At 40.6% G+C, this 13,370-nt stretch overlaps 1 protein-coding gene across 4 annotated transcripts in view; it reads left to right on the forward strand.

Moving 5' to 3' along the window:
- The window catches only part of KREMEN2 (kringle containing transmembrane protein 2), a 61,943-nt gene that overhangs the window by 17,284 nt on the left and 31,289 nt on the right, over positions 1-13,370 (forward strand). For 3 of the 4 annotated variants that reach the window (XM_029606767.1, XM_029606769.1, XM_029606768.1), the window contains exons 3-4: positions 5,903-5,994; positions 12,187-12,311. In XM_029606767.1, the coding sequence (XP_029462627.1) occupies positions 5,903-5,994; positions 12,187-12,311 (217 nt within the window). The remainder of the gene's footprint in view (positions 1-5,902; positions 5,995-12,186; positions 12,312-13,370) is intronic. The other variant, XM_029606770.1, reaches the window with a different exon arrangement.

Consider the following 13,370-nt stretch of genomic DNA (forward strand, 5'->3'; position numbering starts at 1 on the left):
GATGATCCATGAATACTATAGACCAGTGAGCCTGACTTCAGTGCTGGGAAAAATTGTGGAAACTGTTATAAAGAATAAAAAAAATCACAAAACATTTAGATAGACATGGTTTGATGTGACATAGCCAGCATGGATTTACCCAGGAGAAGTCTTGCCTTACAAATCTCCTACATTTTTTTGAAGGGGTAAACAAACATGTGGGCAAATGTAAACCGGTAGATGTGTAATATTTGGATTTTCAGAAGGTGTTTGACAAAGTCCTACAAGAGAGGCTTCTAAGAAAACTAGAAAGTCATGGGATAGGAGGTGATCCTTTTGTGGATTGCAAGTTGATTAAAAGACAAGAAACAGTAGGATTAAATGGTCAGGTTTCATAGTGGAAAAAGGTAAAAACAGTGGAGTGCCTCAGGGATCTGTACTTGGACCAGTGCTTTTTAATATAATTATAAAGGATCTGGAAAGGGGTACAATGAGTGAGGTGATCAAATTTGTGGATGACAAAAAAATTATGCAGAGTAGTTAAATCTCAAGCGGATTGTGATGAATTGCAGGATGACCTTGCGAGACTGGAAGATTGGGCTTCCAAATGGCAGATAAAATTTAACATGGACAAAGTGATGCATTTAATGAAAAGTAACACTTGCTGTAGTTACATAATAGTAGGTTCTATCTTAGGAGTTATCATCCTGGGAAGAGATCTAGGCATTATAGTGGATAATACATTGAAATAATTGGCCCAGGCAATCAAAAAAGCAAACAATGTTAGGAATTAAGGGAATGGAAAATAAAACAGGATGTCATAATACCTCTGTATCGCTCCATGGAGAGACCACATCTTGAATACTGTGTGCAGTTCTGGTCACTGCATCTCAAAAAAGGATATAGCGGCGCTGGAGAAAGTGCAGATAAGGGGCATGGAACAGCTGCCCTATGAGGAAAGGCTAAATAAGTTAGGGCTGTTCAGTTTGGAGAAGAGATGACTTGGGGGGGGGGGGGGGGAATATGCTAGAAGTCTACAAAATCATGAAAGTACTTGAACAAGTTAATGTAAATTTGTTACTCACTCTCAGATAATAGAAGGACCAGGGGGCAATCCATGAAGTTAGCAAGTAGCTCATTTAAAACAAAAAAATTCTTTCACTCAGCACATAGTTAAGCTCTGGAATTCATTGCCAGAGGATGTGGCAATGAAGAGGTTAGGACTTTTCAGCTTGGAGAAGAGACGACTGAGGGGGGATAAGATAGAGGTGTTTAAAATCATGAGAGGTCTAGAACGGGTAGATGTGAATTGGTTATTTACTCTTTCGGATAGTAGAAAGACTAGGGGGCACTCCATGAAGTTAGCATGGGGCACATTTAAAACTAATCGGAGAAAGTTCTTTTTTACTCAACGCACAATTAAACTCTGGAATTTGTTGCCAGAGGATGTGGTTAGTGCAGTTAGTATAGCTGTGTTTAAAAAACAATTGGATAAGTTCTTGGAGGAGAAGTCCATTACCTGCTATTAAGTTCACTTAGAGAATAGCCACTGCCATTAGCAATGGTAACATGGAATAGACTTAGCTTTTGGGTACTTGCCAGGTTCTTATGGCCTGGATTAGCCACTGTTGGAAACAGGATACTGGACTTGATGGACCCTTGGTCTGCCAGTATGGCCATATTTTAATGTTCTTATCAAATAATGTGACTTGCCTGAAAATTCACAAGCCATGTTATTTTCAGGAATGTTACCTACAGCTCAAAAGTTGTAACTATATTTCCCCAGGCACATGGGGATGTTATCGAATGTCCTAGTCTTAAAAGGGCCAATGTGTGCCCAGAGTTCTTCTCCTAAATAAAATCAGTAGGAGGTCAATATAGATCACCCTTTTCTCCACCCCTGGCTGGCAGTCAAGTTACATAAGAAAAAAAAAAAAAAATTAGTCCTTAGATAGGTCCGAATCCATTTCCAAACCCCTCCAATTTACTACAATATGTATAGGCTACATATCATGATATGCTTGGAAGTTCTTCTTTATCAGGCCAGTGGTACTCAATACAATTGGGACTATTTCTGTGATTTTTCAATAAATATTCCTGGTCTCTGATAATATTTCTTGGTACTTAAGGATTTTCACTCTTCATATGATCCATAGAATAGTTGCTCAATACTGACATTGCTATCAGACATGCCATTTTTGTGATTTTATGAGCTTTATCTTTTAACAGCTAATTTATTTTTATCCTGTGTAGTTTTTAGCTGTTACTATTTTACGAATATTATATTTCTACCTTTGGTCTCATTTTTGTAAACCGATGTGAAGGCTTGTCTGATGTATCGGTATATAAAACCCAATAAACCATACAACAATGTCCAGTTTTCTAGCATAGAGTATCTTATTGGTTGGAAGGGGAATATACCATGTGATGACAGCTTCATCATTCTCAAAATCTGTTAGAGCTGTGATCAGTGTTTTTCTGGTACAGTGATTATAGCATTTGCACAATTGCCACCTTGTTATGTTTATCTAAATAGAATAGTGTTTTCCAACTCTTTCCTGGAGACACATCTACCCAGTTGGGTTTTCAGGATATTCATATAGATTTGCAACAATTCAAGTGGAGAAGACCAGATCCACACATCAGTTTTTGATTGGGTGACCAGATAGTTGAATCAAGGGAGAGTGCTAGACGTAGATTACTTGGATTTCAGCAAGGCCTTTGACATTTTATTTAACAGCTTTTATATACTGTCGTTAAGTGGGATTATCACAATGGTTTACAATTCATACACTGTGACATAACCTAATAAATAATAATCAGATAAAAAAAAAAATATCAAATTACTCAAAAATAAAACCTAAACATTTTTTATAATACTCAATAAGAGCATAAAACATTAGAAAAAGAATATAAATAAAATGTAAAAAACCCAAAAACAAGCACACAGAATGCTCACAACACCCAGAGACGAAAAGTACCCATCTCAAGGCCCACCACCACACACAAAAGACAATCAAAAACGTAAAAATCATTCAAAAAAGTTTTGTCAAAAGAGAAAACCTTTTAAAGACGACATTTGACAGGAAAACATTTTAAAGAAAAACAGTTTGAAGAAAAACAAAGAAAAACACTAAGGTCCAGTTCAGAGTTCAATCCCATAGTTTGTATAGTATTCAGTCTGTGTATCCATTTCTGTTCAGATTGCAGAAGTTTCTGATCAAAATTACCTCCACACCATTGTGGTATAATCTCTTGCAAAGCACAAAATCGGAGTTGAGCAAATTCATGTGATTCTTCTAGACAATGCAAAACCAGCGGTGCTGTCATACACTGTCTATTAAAATTTCATCTATGCTCAATTATCCAGGTTTTCAAAGTGCATTTGCTCTTTCCTATATAAAATTGTTTCCATGAACATTCAGTCGCATAAATTACTCCTATCGAAAGGCATGTAGTATGTTGATATAAAGTAATCCTGTTGGCTGATGGAATATATAGTGATGTAGGGTCCATGGAGATATAACAAACTGTGCACGATCTGCAAGGTCTATGAGATCCTATGGAGGTGAATGTGTGTCCAGAAATTTGAAGGCTAGAATCAGAAAGTCTCTCAAACTGGATCCTTTAGTATAAGAAACAAGTGGAGGATCCTTAAAAATATCGTGGAGTTGTAAAATGCCAATGCCATAATATAGCCACCTTGACAAAGCGTGCAGAGGATGAGAAAGGAATGACACAAGTCAAATGATCTAAATTTTGCACATAAAATAATTTATTCTGAACTGTCTTCAGCAGTACTTGCCCCCTCTTGCTGGTTTTATCCCAGGGGTGAGTCCTTTCTGTGGAAGGAAGCTGATGCTTATGGCCCAGGAAGTGGCATGAATCTTTCGATTGTGCATCTTTGTTTATCAGATGATGTGCTGTAGTGCTGCTGAACTGGAACAGATGAGCTGGACACAGAACTAGGTGTTCAAATATTTTTCTGATGCTATAGAAGAGTTAAATCAATGTCCAGTCATCAGTAAACTGGAATTACAGCTGAATGTCCCTTCTCTGTGTAAGTGTCTCTGGCTCAGGTGATTCCTACCACTCCTGCACTGAGTGTGTACGAGGCCCAGTCTATAGGGGAAAATCCCCTTCCTACCCGAGTCCACAATTGTTTTTCCTTTCACCCAGCCTGTGCCTGTGGGGGGGGGGGGGGATCCAGTGGTGGGTCTCCAATTCTGTTCTTCTTCCTCCAAACTCAGTTCTGATGACCTTTCAGAGGGAAAGGTCTGCAGATGTCAATGATCAGGCTATACATCCCAGTCTCCACAGGAGCGGAGGGGGGTGTCAGAAACCTCCTCTCAAACCAAAATAGGAGTTCTCCAAACAAGTGTAGAAAACTCTCTGGAGTGCTACTATCACTGCAGTCCTTCTGTAACCTAGAAAGGAGCTAGCAGGTCTTCAGTGTCTCGCCCTCCAGATCCAAGGGATGGCCATCTCTTGGAGGAACCCAGGCTTCAGACCCATGAAAACAACTCTCAGTGAGAAAATCTTCTTAGATAAAGTTTCTGTCCTAAACTTAAGGTAGATTCTTAACAAGCAGGGAGAGCCTAGCAATGATTTTCCTCCAAAAATATAGTCATTGAGGGGATAGGCCTCACTCTTAAGGAAACATTCTAAGAGCTTCTCACTCTCCAAAACCCGAACTCAAATGCCACACCTAAGCTAAAGGCTTATCTCTTTCAGAAGTCTTATGAAAAAAATACTTCCTACAATTTGTTTTAAGTCTGCTGCTTGCTAGTTTCATGGAGTGTTCCTTAGTCCTAATGTTGTTTGAAAGGGTAAATAATCATCTAGCAGAAATAAGTGGACAATAAATGTTTTAATTCATAAACTATTCCCTGTTTACCCATTCCATCCAATTTATAATTCTCAATAAGATCCCTCAGTCATTTCCATTCAAAGCTAAAAAGCCCTAATCTGTTTAGCCTCTCTCCATAAGGGAGCTTTTCCTTTCCCTTTATCATTTTTGTTACCCTTCTCTGTACCTTTTCTATCTCTTTTGAAATGGATTAACAGGACTACACACAATATGCAAGGTTAGTCACACCATGAATCTATGCAAGGGCATTTTGATAGTCTCAGTTTTGTTCTCTATTCCTTTCCAAATAATTCCTAACATTTTATTTGCCTTTTGAACCACCACCACCACACACTGAACCAAAGATCAAGGTATTGTCTACAAGGATTCAGAGGTCATTTTCCTGGATGACTCACAGAACCCAGCATCATACTTGTAGTTGGTAATATTTCTCTCTATGTACATTATTTTACACTTGTCCATATAAAATTGCATCTGCCATTTAGATGCAGTTGCAGTTTCTTTGCTAATTAATAAATAAGCTCTCATCTTTAAGGGTGATCAGATACTGTGCTGGTGAATTGACTAATGTACTGAATTGTTTCCTATTAAATAGTATTTTGTGATTTTATTGGGCACATAAAGTGCCTTTTATTGCTATATCTATCTACATGAGTAACATTTGATAAGTTTTAATTATTAGACTATCCTTTTATATTGCCTATTATATAGTTATTGGAGAAGGCTAGGGACAAATGCAATTCAGTTGGGAAAATCTTTCGGAATACTATTCAAAGCAGTAGATTTAAAATTTTCATAAGGGTTTATTAATTTGTTTATATGCTGACTAAAAATAGAGGTCATTTTCAAGACTGCCATCTTAAGTACTATCTAAGGGTTGATGTACAATATGTATAAGGGAAAGTGTGGGAGCTGTGTTCTTTATGCTTTTGTTGTATTATGAGAAGCAGATTTGCTGGATTATAAACAAGTTATTTTATGTGTAGGTGTTATGAGGTGCAATGTTACTAGGAGTTTCAAAGTTTTAAGCACATATTGGCTTGTTCTCTATAGGAACCCAGACGGTGATGTGCAACCTTGGTGCTATGTGTCTGAGACAGAAGACGGCATCTACTGGAAGTATTGTGACATCCCCACCTGTCATAGTAAGGAAGTAGTAAGACACCCTTCTTGCCCCTGACCCAACCCCAGGCACCCACATGGTCCTCATAGGAAGCCAATAAACCCAGCTTCCTCCTTAAAAAAAAACAAAACAAAAAACAGCTTTATATCCTCATAAACATACCCCCAGTTCTTCTGTAGCTCGTTGCCCCCTCACTCTGGTAACCACCAGAACTCCTCGATATCTTGTCCCCCCCCCCCCCCCTGCCCTGCTGCTGTTCTGGAATCATGGGTGTAAAGACATTTCTCTATATCCATCTTTGTTGAGACAGGTGTCTCATGGAGCTTCAAAAATGGCTCTCAGTATAAACCAATGCAGGATAAAAATAAATATCCTGTTTTATTTAAATTTGCATTGCACTATGATCAATGATTTTTTTCAACTTTGTGTGAAGAATCAAAATAGAAAAAATATCCAGTATAAAATACAAGCCTAGCAAAACCTGCTGTTTTAAGGCCATGTAAGCTGCCATTTTAGGATCTGCAAAAGAATGTCACATTAGAGACAATCCTCCACTGCTTCCATGATCTGCTTCTTTCCCTAGCAGGAAAAGTAACTGGTTGAATGTTAATAGATTGAGTTTTCTATAGTCTTAATTTCATATGTAAGCATATGCATGGAGTTATTTTCCTGTTCCATGGTTGTTTGTTGTGTTCTCCATTGACAAGGAGGGCTGAAATAGCCATGACACATGGGTTGGCATCAGTTGGTGCCAAACAGACCCTTCTCTCTTAGATCTTTTGCTCTTCTGAGTGTATGTGGGAGTTCCTGCACAGGCATTGCTTAATGAGCCCCTCAGTCTTTATTCGTCCAAGCTCTAGCATTATCTATTAATGTTTGAGTACTTGCGACTTGGATTGACCACTGTTGGAAACAAGATTCTGGGCTTGATGGATCCTTTGTCTGAACCAGTATGCCATCTTATGTGTACCATGTCTTTAAGAGATCTCTTATAATGTTAAATTCTTTAAATGTATCTATTATGTTGTCTTACTGTGTTGGCAACCCCACCAAACAGCATTATTCAGTGCTAACTAAAAAAATTTAAAAATTGCTCCTTCACAGAATGTCCGGCACTAAGAAGTACACCATCTGTTGCTTCAAAGACTGCAAATGTGGTATGAAAATGTCCTTTACTGATGGACATAAGATTTGTTACTGGTGCCTAGGACTGAACCATTATCAGTCCAGCTGCCATCACCACTTTGGCCAAACGTTTCTTTGCTCTCAGAAGTCCAGAGCTTAAAAGATGGAAGGAACTGAGTATGTCTCTAAAAAGCCACAACCATTACTCCTCCTGTGGAGTCTCCCTGGGTGCCAAGTTGAACAGGAGCTCCACCTTGATGGAGCAGGCCCATAGACCCTCTATCTCATCAGGGTTGACCAAGCAGAAAAGTACTGTTCTTAGGCTTCGGAAAGCCCTTCACATACATTGTGGGGCTCAGGGCCTAATAAAAATGTAGGAATCCTGTTAGTCCCCTACTAATACTTAGAAAGGAATATACCATTTAGGTATGAGGAGAAGACAGGTTGGCTGCCACATGGGGGAGCTGCAAACAAAGGTAGTGTCCCCAGTGTTTTTCTAGAGATCATCATTTTGCTCTTGTGGATCCTTTTTGCTTCCAAGGAGGCAGCATGTCTTAAGCTGTGCTCTTATTTTTCCAAGTCTTAAATTTAAGCTCCATGGAGACTTTGGTTTTGGATGAGAGTTTTCCACCCTTTCATGTGTTTGAATTTGGAGTTCCAAATTCTTTTAGACTCAACTAAACTGTTTTGAGTTCTCTAACAAATGGAAGACATCTCCATCTTGCAAGTGGAATCTGAGATCACCAGAATCCAAAGAAAGGATGACTTCTAGACATCCTGAGAGAAAGAGGAAGGAGAGAGAGAGAGAGGAAAAAGGAGATGAGATGGACCACATTAATGGCCTATAAGTATCTACTGAAAATGAGGAGAAAATAGGAGTAAGAGTTATCATCCTTGATACTACAAGAAGGAGGTAGGAGATAAGACTGAAAAAAAAAAAAAAAAAAAAAAAAAAAACCTTTAAAAATATTTTGATATGATAAGCTAGTTGATGTACCCTGTCTGAGAGATCACCTTTTCGGAGACAAACTCAAGGAAACAGTTGCTCAGATCAAGTAGCAACATGTAGCAGGCTCTAATCCACAGATGACTTCAAGGCAGCCCTGCTTAGTTTTTAAGCAGTCATACTTTCAGCAGTCCCATGTTCTTCCACTGCTTTTGAAGCAATAGAAACTTAGGGCACAAGGCCAGCAGCATGAAAGGCATCAGACAAGAACTCAACAGGTCCAGCCAAAACCTGGGCCAAGTTTTTGACCAATCTCCAGATTCCACACTCAGTCCTTCTAGTAGTGGGGAGAATTTGTTTCTACCTGAAGAACTGGTGCAAAAATCAAAGGATCGATGGGTATTTAAGATTGTGGAGTCTGTTTGCATTTCTCCTGACTTCCCCATTGCTCAGCCTTCAATTTGGAACTGGTTCACTCAGTGCAGCTGTGCCTGGAGGTGGAGTCATTCCTCAAACAGCAGATGATATATCCTATCCTGCCCAAACAACATGGCCAGGGTTTCTACTCCTGCTGTTCTCATCCCCAAAAATCCATGGAATTGAAACTTATCCTGGATTTAAGAAGTCTGAACAAATATCTGTTACGAGAGAAATTCAAGACGAACGCCCTTCATCCAGATAGGGGAATGGATGTGCCCTCTGGATCTGAAGGATGCTTATACCCATCCATCCTTCCCACTGGCACTATCTTTGCTTTGTGGTGGGATCCTCTTATTACCAGTATCAAGTATTCCTTTTTGGTGTCTCAGCAGCACCAAAGGTCTTTACCAAATGCCTAGCTGTGTTAGCAGCACACTCCATCATCAGGGCATCTGTGTTTTCCCTTACTTGGAAGACTGGCTAGTTATGTCAACTTCAAGAGTGTATTTACCTCCTTGCAAAAGACAATTCAACGCCTACAATCCCTAGGATTTCTGGTGAATTTAAAAAAAAACAAACCAAAAAACCCAACCCTCATCCTATCTCAGAGAATCAAATTGTAGCATGGATAGACTCTCTGCAGGAGACAGCATTCAAGCAAATGTTCTCAGGGTCTTTGCTCATCATTTGGTGAACATGAAGCAGTCAACAGCCACAGAAGTGTTAGTTGTAATTGGCCACATGGTAGCAGCAGTTATGGTGGTATTGCTAACCCCCCTTCACATGCGAGTCCTCCAATGGAGCTTCTGCATTCAGTGGGACCAATTGACTCGCTCTTGTCAATTTTAGTGAATGTCTTGCAGGAAATGAAATAAACACTGGCAGCTAGATCCCCACATCTTAGCAAAGGGAACTCTCCTCCAGCTATTTCCTCAACAGGTGATTCTAACTACAGACACTTCCAAAGGATGGTGAGCATATATGGGTACCTTCTGAACTCAAGGGACATAGTTGGCATAAGAAAGACTGTTTCAAATCAACCTGTTAGAATTCCAAGCAGTCGGACATTCCTTGAGTGCTTTCTCCCCCCCCCCCATCATCTTGAGGGGGAAGAGAGTTCTCATCCAAACTGACAATCAAGTAGCCATGTTTTATGTCAATAAAGAGGCATGAGGCCCATGTATTCTGTCAAGAGGCCATGAAAAATATGGAAATGAGTATGCGACTGTCAAGCTGTTCTATGAATGACTTATCTTCTGGAGATCAACAGCACATCACCTCCATGGGGTGAATCACCCTCATGAATGGTCCCTACATCAATTGATAGCTGACAGGCTGTTAAACATCTCTCAACTGACCTCTTTGTATCAAAGGAAAACAAGTGGAAAAGTTTTGTTCTAGTCTACTCAGCAAATTCAGGTCCACTCAAGATGCTTTTCTGCTCACCTGGAATACAGATCTTATGTATGCTTTTACCATCAATTCCACTGATAGCCAAGACAATGCAAAAAGCACTCAAGGAATGGGCCTGCTTAATTGCACCAGCATACCCCAGACAGGTATGGTTTGAGTACATAGTACAGCTGTCCATCAGCCCTCCCAATCCCTCTAGGGGCTGATCCTACCTCAACTTGACAGCCTGGATATTGAGCACACGCTAATCACATCATTTTCTTTACCCAACAAAGATGAAGATGTCTGCTAGAAAACTCTTAACTAGCTCTTACAGCTTTAAATGGAAACAGTTTAGCCTGATGTCAATAAAATTCCCTAGACCTGTTTACATGAGAGCCACAAGAGATGCTTCACTACTTATACAGTCTTTCCTCTTCAGGACTTAGTATCTTTTCAGTCAGAGTACACCTTTATCCATAACAGCCTACCTTGTTAAAGTAGAAGGCAGGCCAATTTCAACTCATCTGTTAATGTCAAAGTTTATGAAAGGCCTACTAAAACTCCAGTGGCCAAACCACCTATTCCATGGGACCTTAATATCATTCTGGCACAACTTATGAAGCTACTATTTGAACCATTAGTCAGCTTCTTTGAAATTTGTCATATGAAAAGTATTATTCCTTATTGCAATCATGTCAACCAGAAGAGTCAATGAGCTTCAAGCATTAGTCTCCATTTATGCAGTTCTTACATAATAGGGTGGTGTCACGGTTCCACTGGTCCCATCCCTGAAAGAGCCTTCCTGGCTACTTGCAAACTCAATTAGACGTTCTCTGTAATGTCATAAAGTTCAAAAGTCTGGCCCCATGGGCCTAACTGCCACCTCCCACTGTATCTCTCAGGATATTTTCCTTGTCCCTTCAGATACAACCACCCACCAGTAGTCTCTCAAAACAATATCCTTTTAAATAGGTACATCCAGATAGTAAAACAGTCTTTATCTACCAGCTCACCTTCCTGGAAGTCACACCAGCCATCCATCTAAGCAGGAGCATCACCATTCTAGTCCTTTAGAGCAGCTAGCATGGTCCTTGTCCTTCTCCTTCAGTCCCCAGCAGGAGACTGAAACTACTGCATTAGGGAGTCTCTTTTATACTCTGTAACTCCTCCTCCTCTGCCAGCTGATTGGCTCCGGGGAAGTCCCACCCTTAACCTCCCACACCTGTGAGTTTGTCTCTATGGTTACAGGGGAAGCCACCAGTGTATATCCTTGACTCTGTGTCACCTGGGTTTTCTTCCCCCTCCTTCTAGGACTTTGGTTCCAGAGAGTTTTTTTGTTCCTGGCTTTATTCTATCTACCCGGATTGGCATAGTGACCCCGTCACAGGTGGTCTCAGCTTTTCATAATCAAATTGTCATATTACCCATGTTCTTTCAAAGGCCACATGCACATGAAGGGGAAAAAGCCCTTCATACATCGGGCCGTAAAAAAGCCTTGGCTTACTACCAGAAAAGGACTCAGCCACATCATTTGACTTTGCAACTTTTCATCTTTTACAATTCTAACCATACAGGCATAGCAGTTGCCAAAGATACATTGTCCATTTGGCTAGCAAACTGTATCTTGTACTGTTATGTGCTACCAGTCTTCCAGATTACAGACAGTTAAGGCTCATCAAGTGAGAGCCATGGCTGCATCCGTGGCTCATCTGTGAGCTGTGCTAATCGAGGACATCAGCAAAGCTGCAATGTGGTTGTCAATGCATATCTTCACATCTCTTTACTGTCTTGACAATCTATCAAGAAGTGACAGCAAATTTGGAATGGCATCTTGTGTAGTCTGTTCACCTAGTAGTCTACTCTCCATGGTGGGGATTTGGGTTGCTTTTTCACTAAGTACTCTGCTATAACCCTCAGTATGGGACTCCACCTGTGTCATGGCTAAATCAGCTCTGCTTGTTGATGGAGAAAACAAGATTGCTTACTGTAAACAGTGTTCTCCATAGACAGTAAAATGAATTAGCCATGCTAAATACTTGTCCGCCTCCCTGGAGAGTTAAGTACCTACCTAAATTTCGCTCTAAAACCGACTGAGGGGCTCATGAGGCAATGCCCTAGCTGGAATTCCTGTACATGCTCAATAGAGCAAAAGCTTTATGAGCTAAGAGAGAAGGATCCGTTCAGCACCTTCAGATGACATTGCCTCACATATCATGGCTAATTCATCCTGCTATCTATGGAGAATACTGTTTACAGTAAAGCAAACTTGCTTTTCCATAGTGCTAGGTAGTATCTCTTTTCCATATTCTGTATGTATTTTTCTCACAGTGCCTGGATATATGGGATGTTTTCTGGATTCAGGGAACCCATTAGCCCTTGCAGGCAGCAGTGGTACCTCCACCAAACTCACAGTGCAGGTCTGCATCCGCTTCTGCCGTAAGAAGGGCTATCAGGTAGGGTACAGTGTGCTCTGAATGACAGTTACTTTGGTTAGTATATTTGTCTCTCTGTTTTTTCATTGCTTTCTCTCTGTATCTTATGTTATTTTTACTTTCTTGTTGTCCTGCTAGAGCAGTCATTACATATGGGATTTCCCTCCTTCACAGGTGATGGAGACAGAGGACACGCCTCTTTAATGATCTCACTCTGGGGTATAAAGGAAGTATGGTCCTGGTCCAATACCAGTAGTCTCTGTCTCTGACAACTGTGAAAAAATGAAGAGTATGTAGCTCCCAGAATCAGGATGTGGTCTTGGCCTGGTTGAGTCCTATTTGTTCCTGGGTCAACAGCCTTTAGGGGTTGATTCTTCCCAGTGGGAACACTCTCCCTGGTCCAGCCCTGGTCGAACCCTGGTTGGCTATCCCAGTATCCTTAGGGTTTGATGGAGCCTCCAGAGAACAATGGCTACCCCAGTACTCTTAGCGGTCTGTGGAGCCCCCAGAGAATGATGGCTATCCCAGTATCCTTACGAGTCTGTGGAGCATCCAGAGAGAAGTTTCTGGATCCTCAGAAACCTGGCAGCCCACTTAAAAAATAAATAAATAAATAACAGTGAGCGTGCAAGACTGCTCTCTCTCTCTCTCTCTCTGTGCTCCTCTCCCTCTCCTCATTTGTCTCTCTCCTTGACGAAGGATCATTAGAAGTAAGTGGAAGCTGTGTCTGCTTAGCAGCAGGCAATGGTTCTCTTGAGGTAGTAAGGAACAGCAACAACTAAATGTGCTTATTCATCATGGGGGAGGTGAAGCCTAATCCCTCCTCCTTTCTGGGTCCCGGCACAGTTGGGCTGTTTTCCTGGTTGTTTCTCGGGCACTGCAGACAGTTATCTATAATACTGCAATATATATGCATATACAATTCCCCATAGTATAATACTACTACTAGGATATAACTGTAAAGACCTGCAATTCAATTGCTAACCCAGCAGCAATGAGACAGCTCAACTCACTGATAGACACTATACATTTTTTAATATGCATGTGCATATTAGTACAGCAAGCCAGGCTAAGAGGCAC

Source organism: Rhinatrema bivittatum, chromosome 6 (assembly GCF_901001135.1).
Source record: "Rhinatrema bivittatum chromosome 6, aRhiBiv1.1, whole genome shotgun sequence".
In the NCBI taxonomy this organism is placed as follows: Eukaryota; Metazoa; Chordata; class Amphibia; order Gymnophiona; family Rhinatrematidae; genus Rhinatrema; species Rhinatrema bivittatum.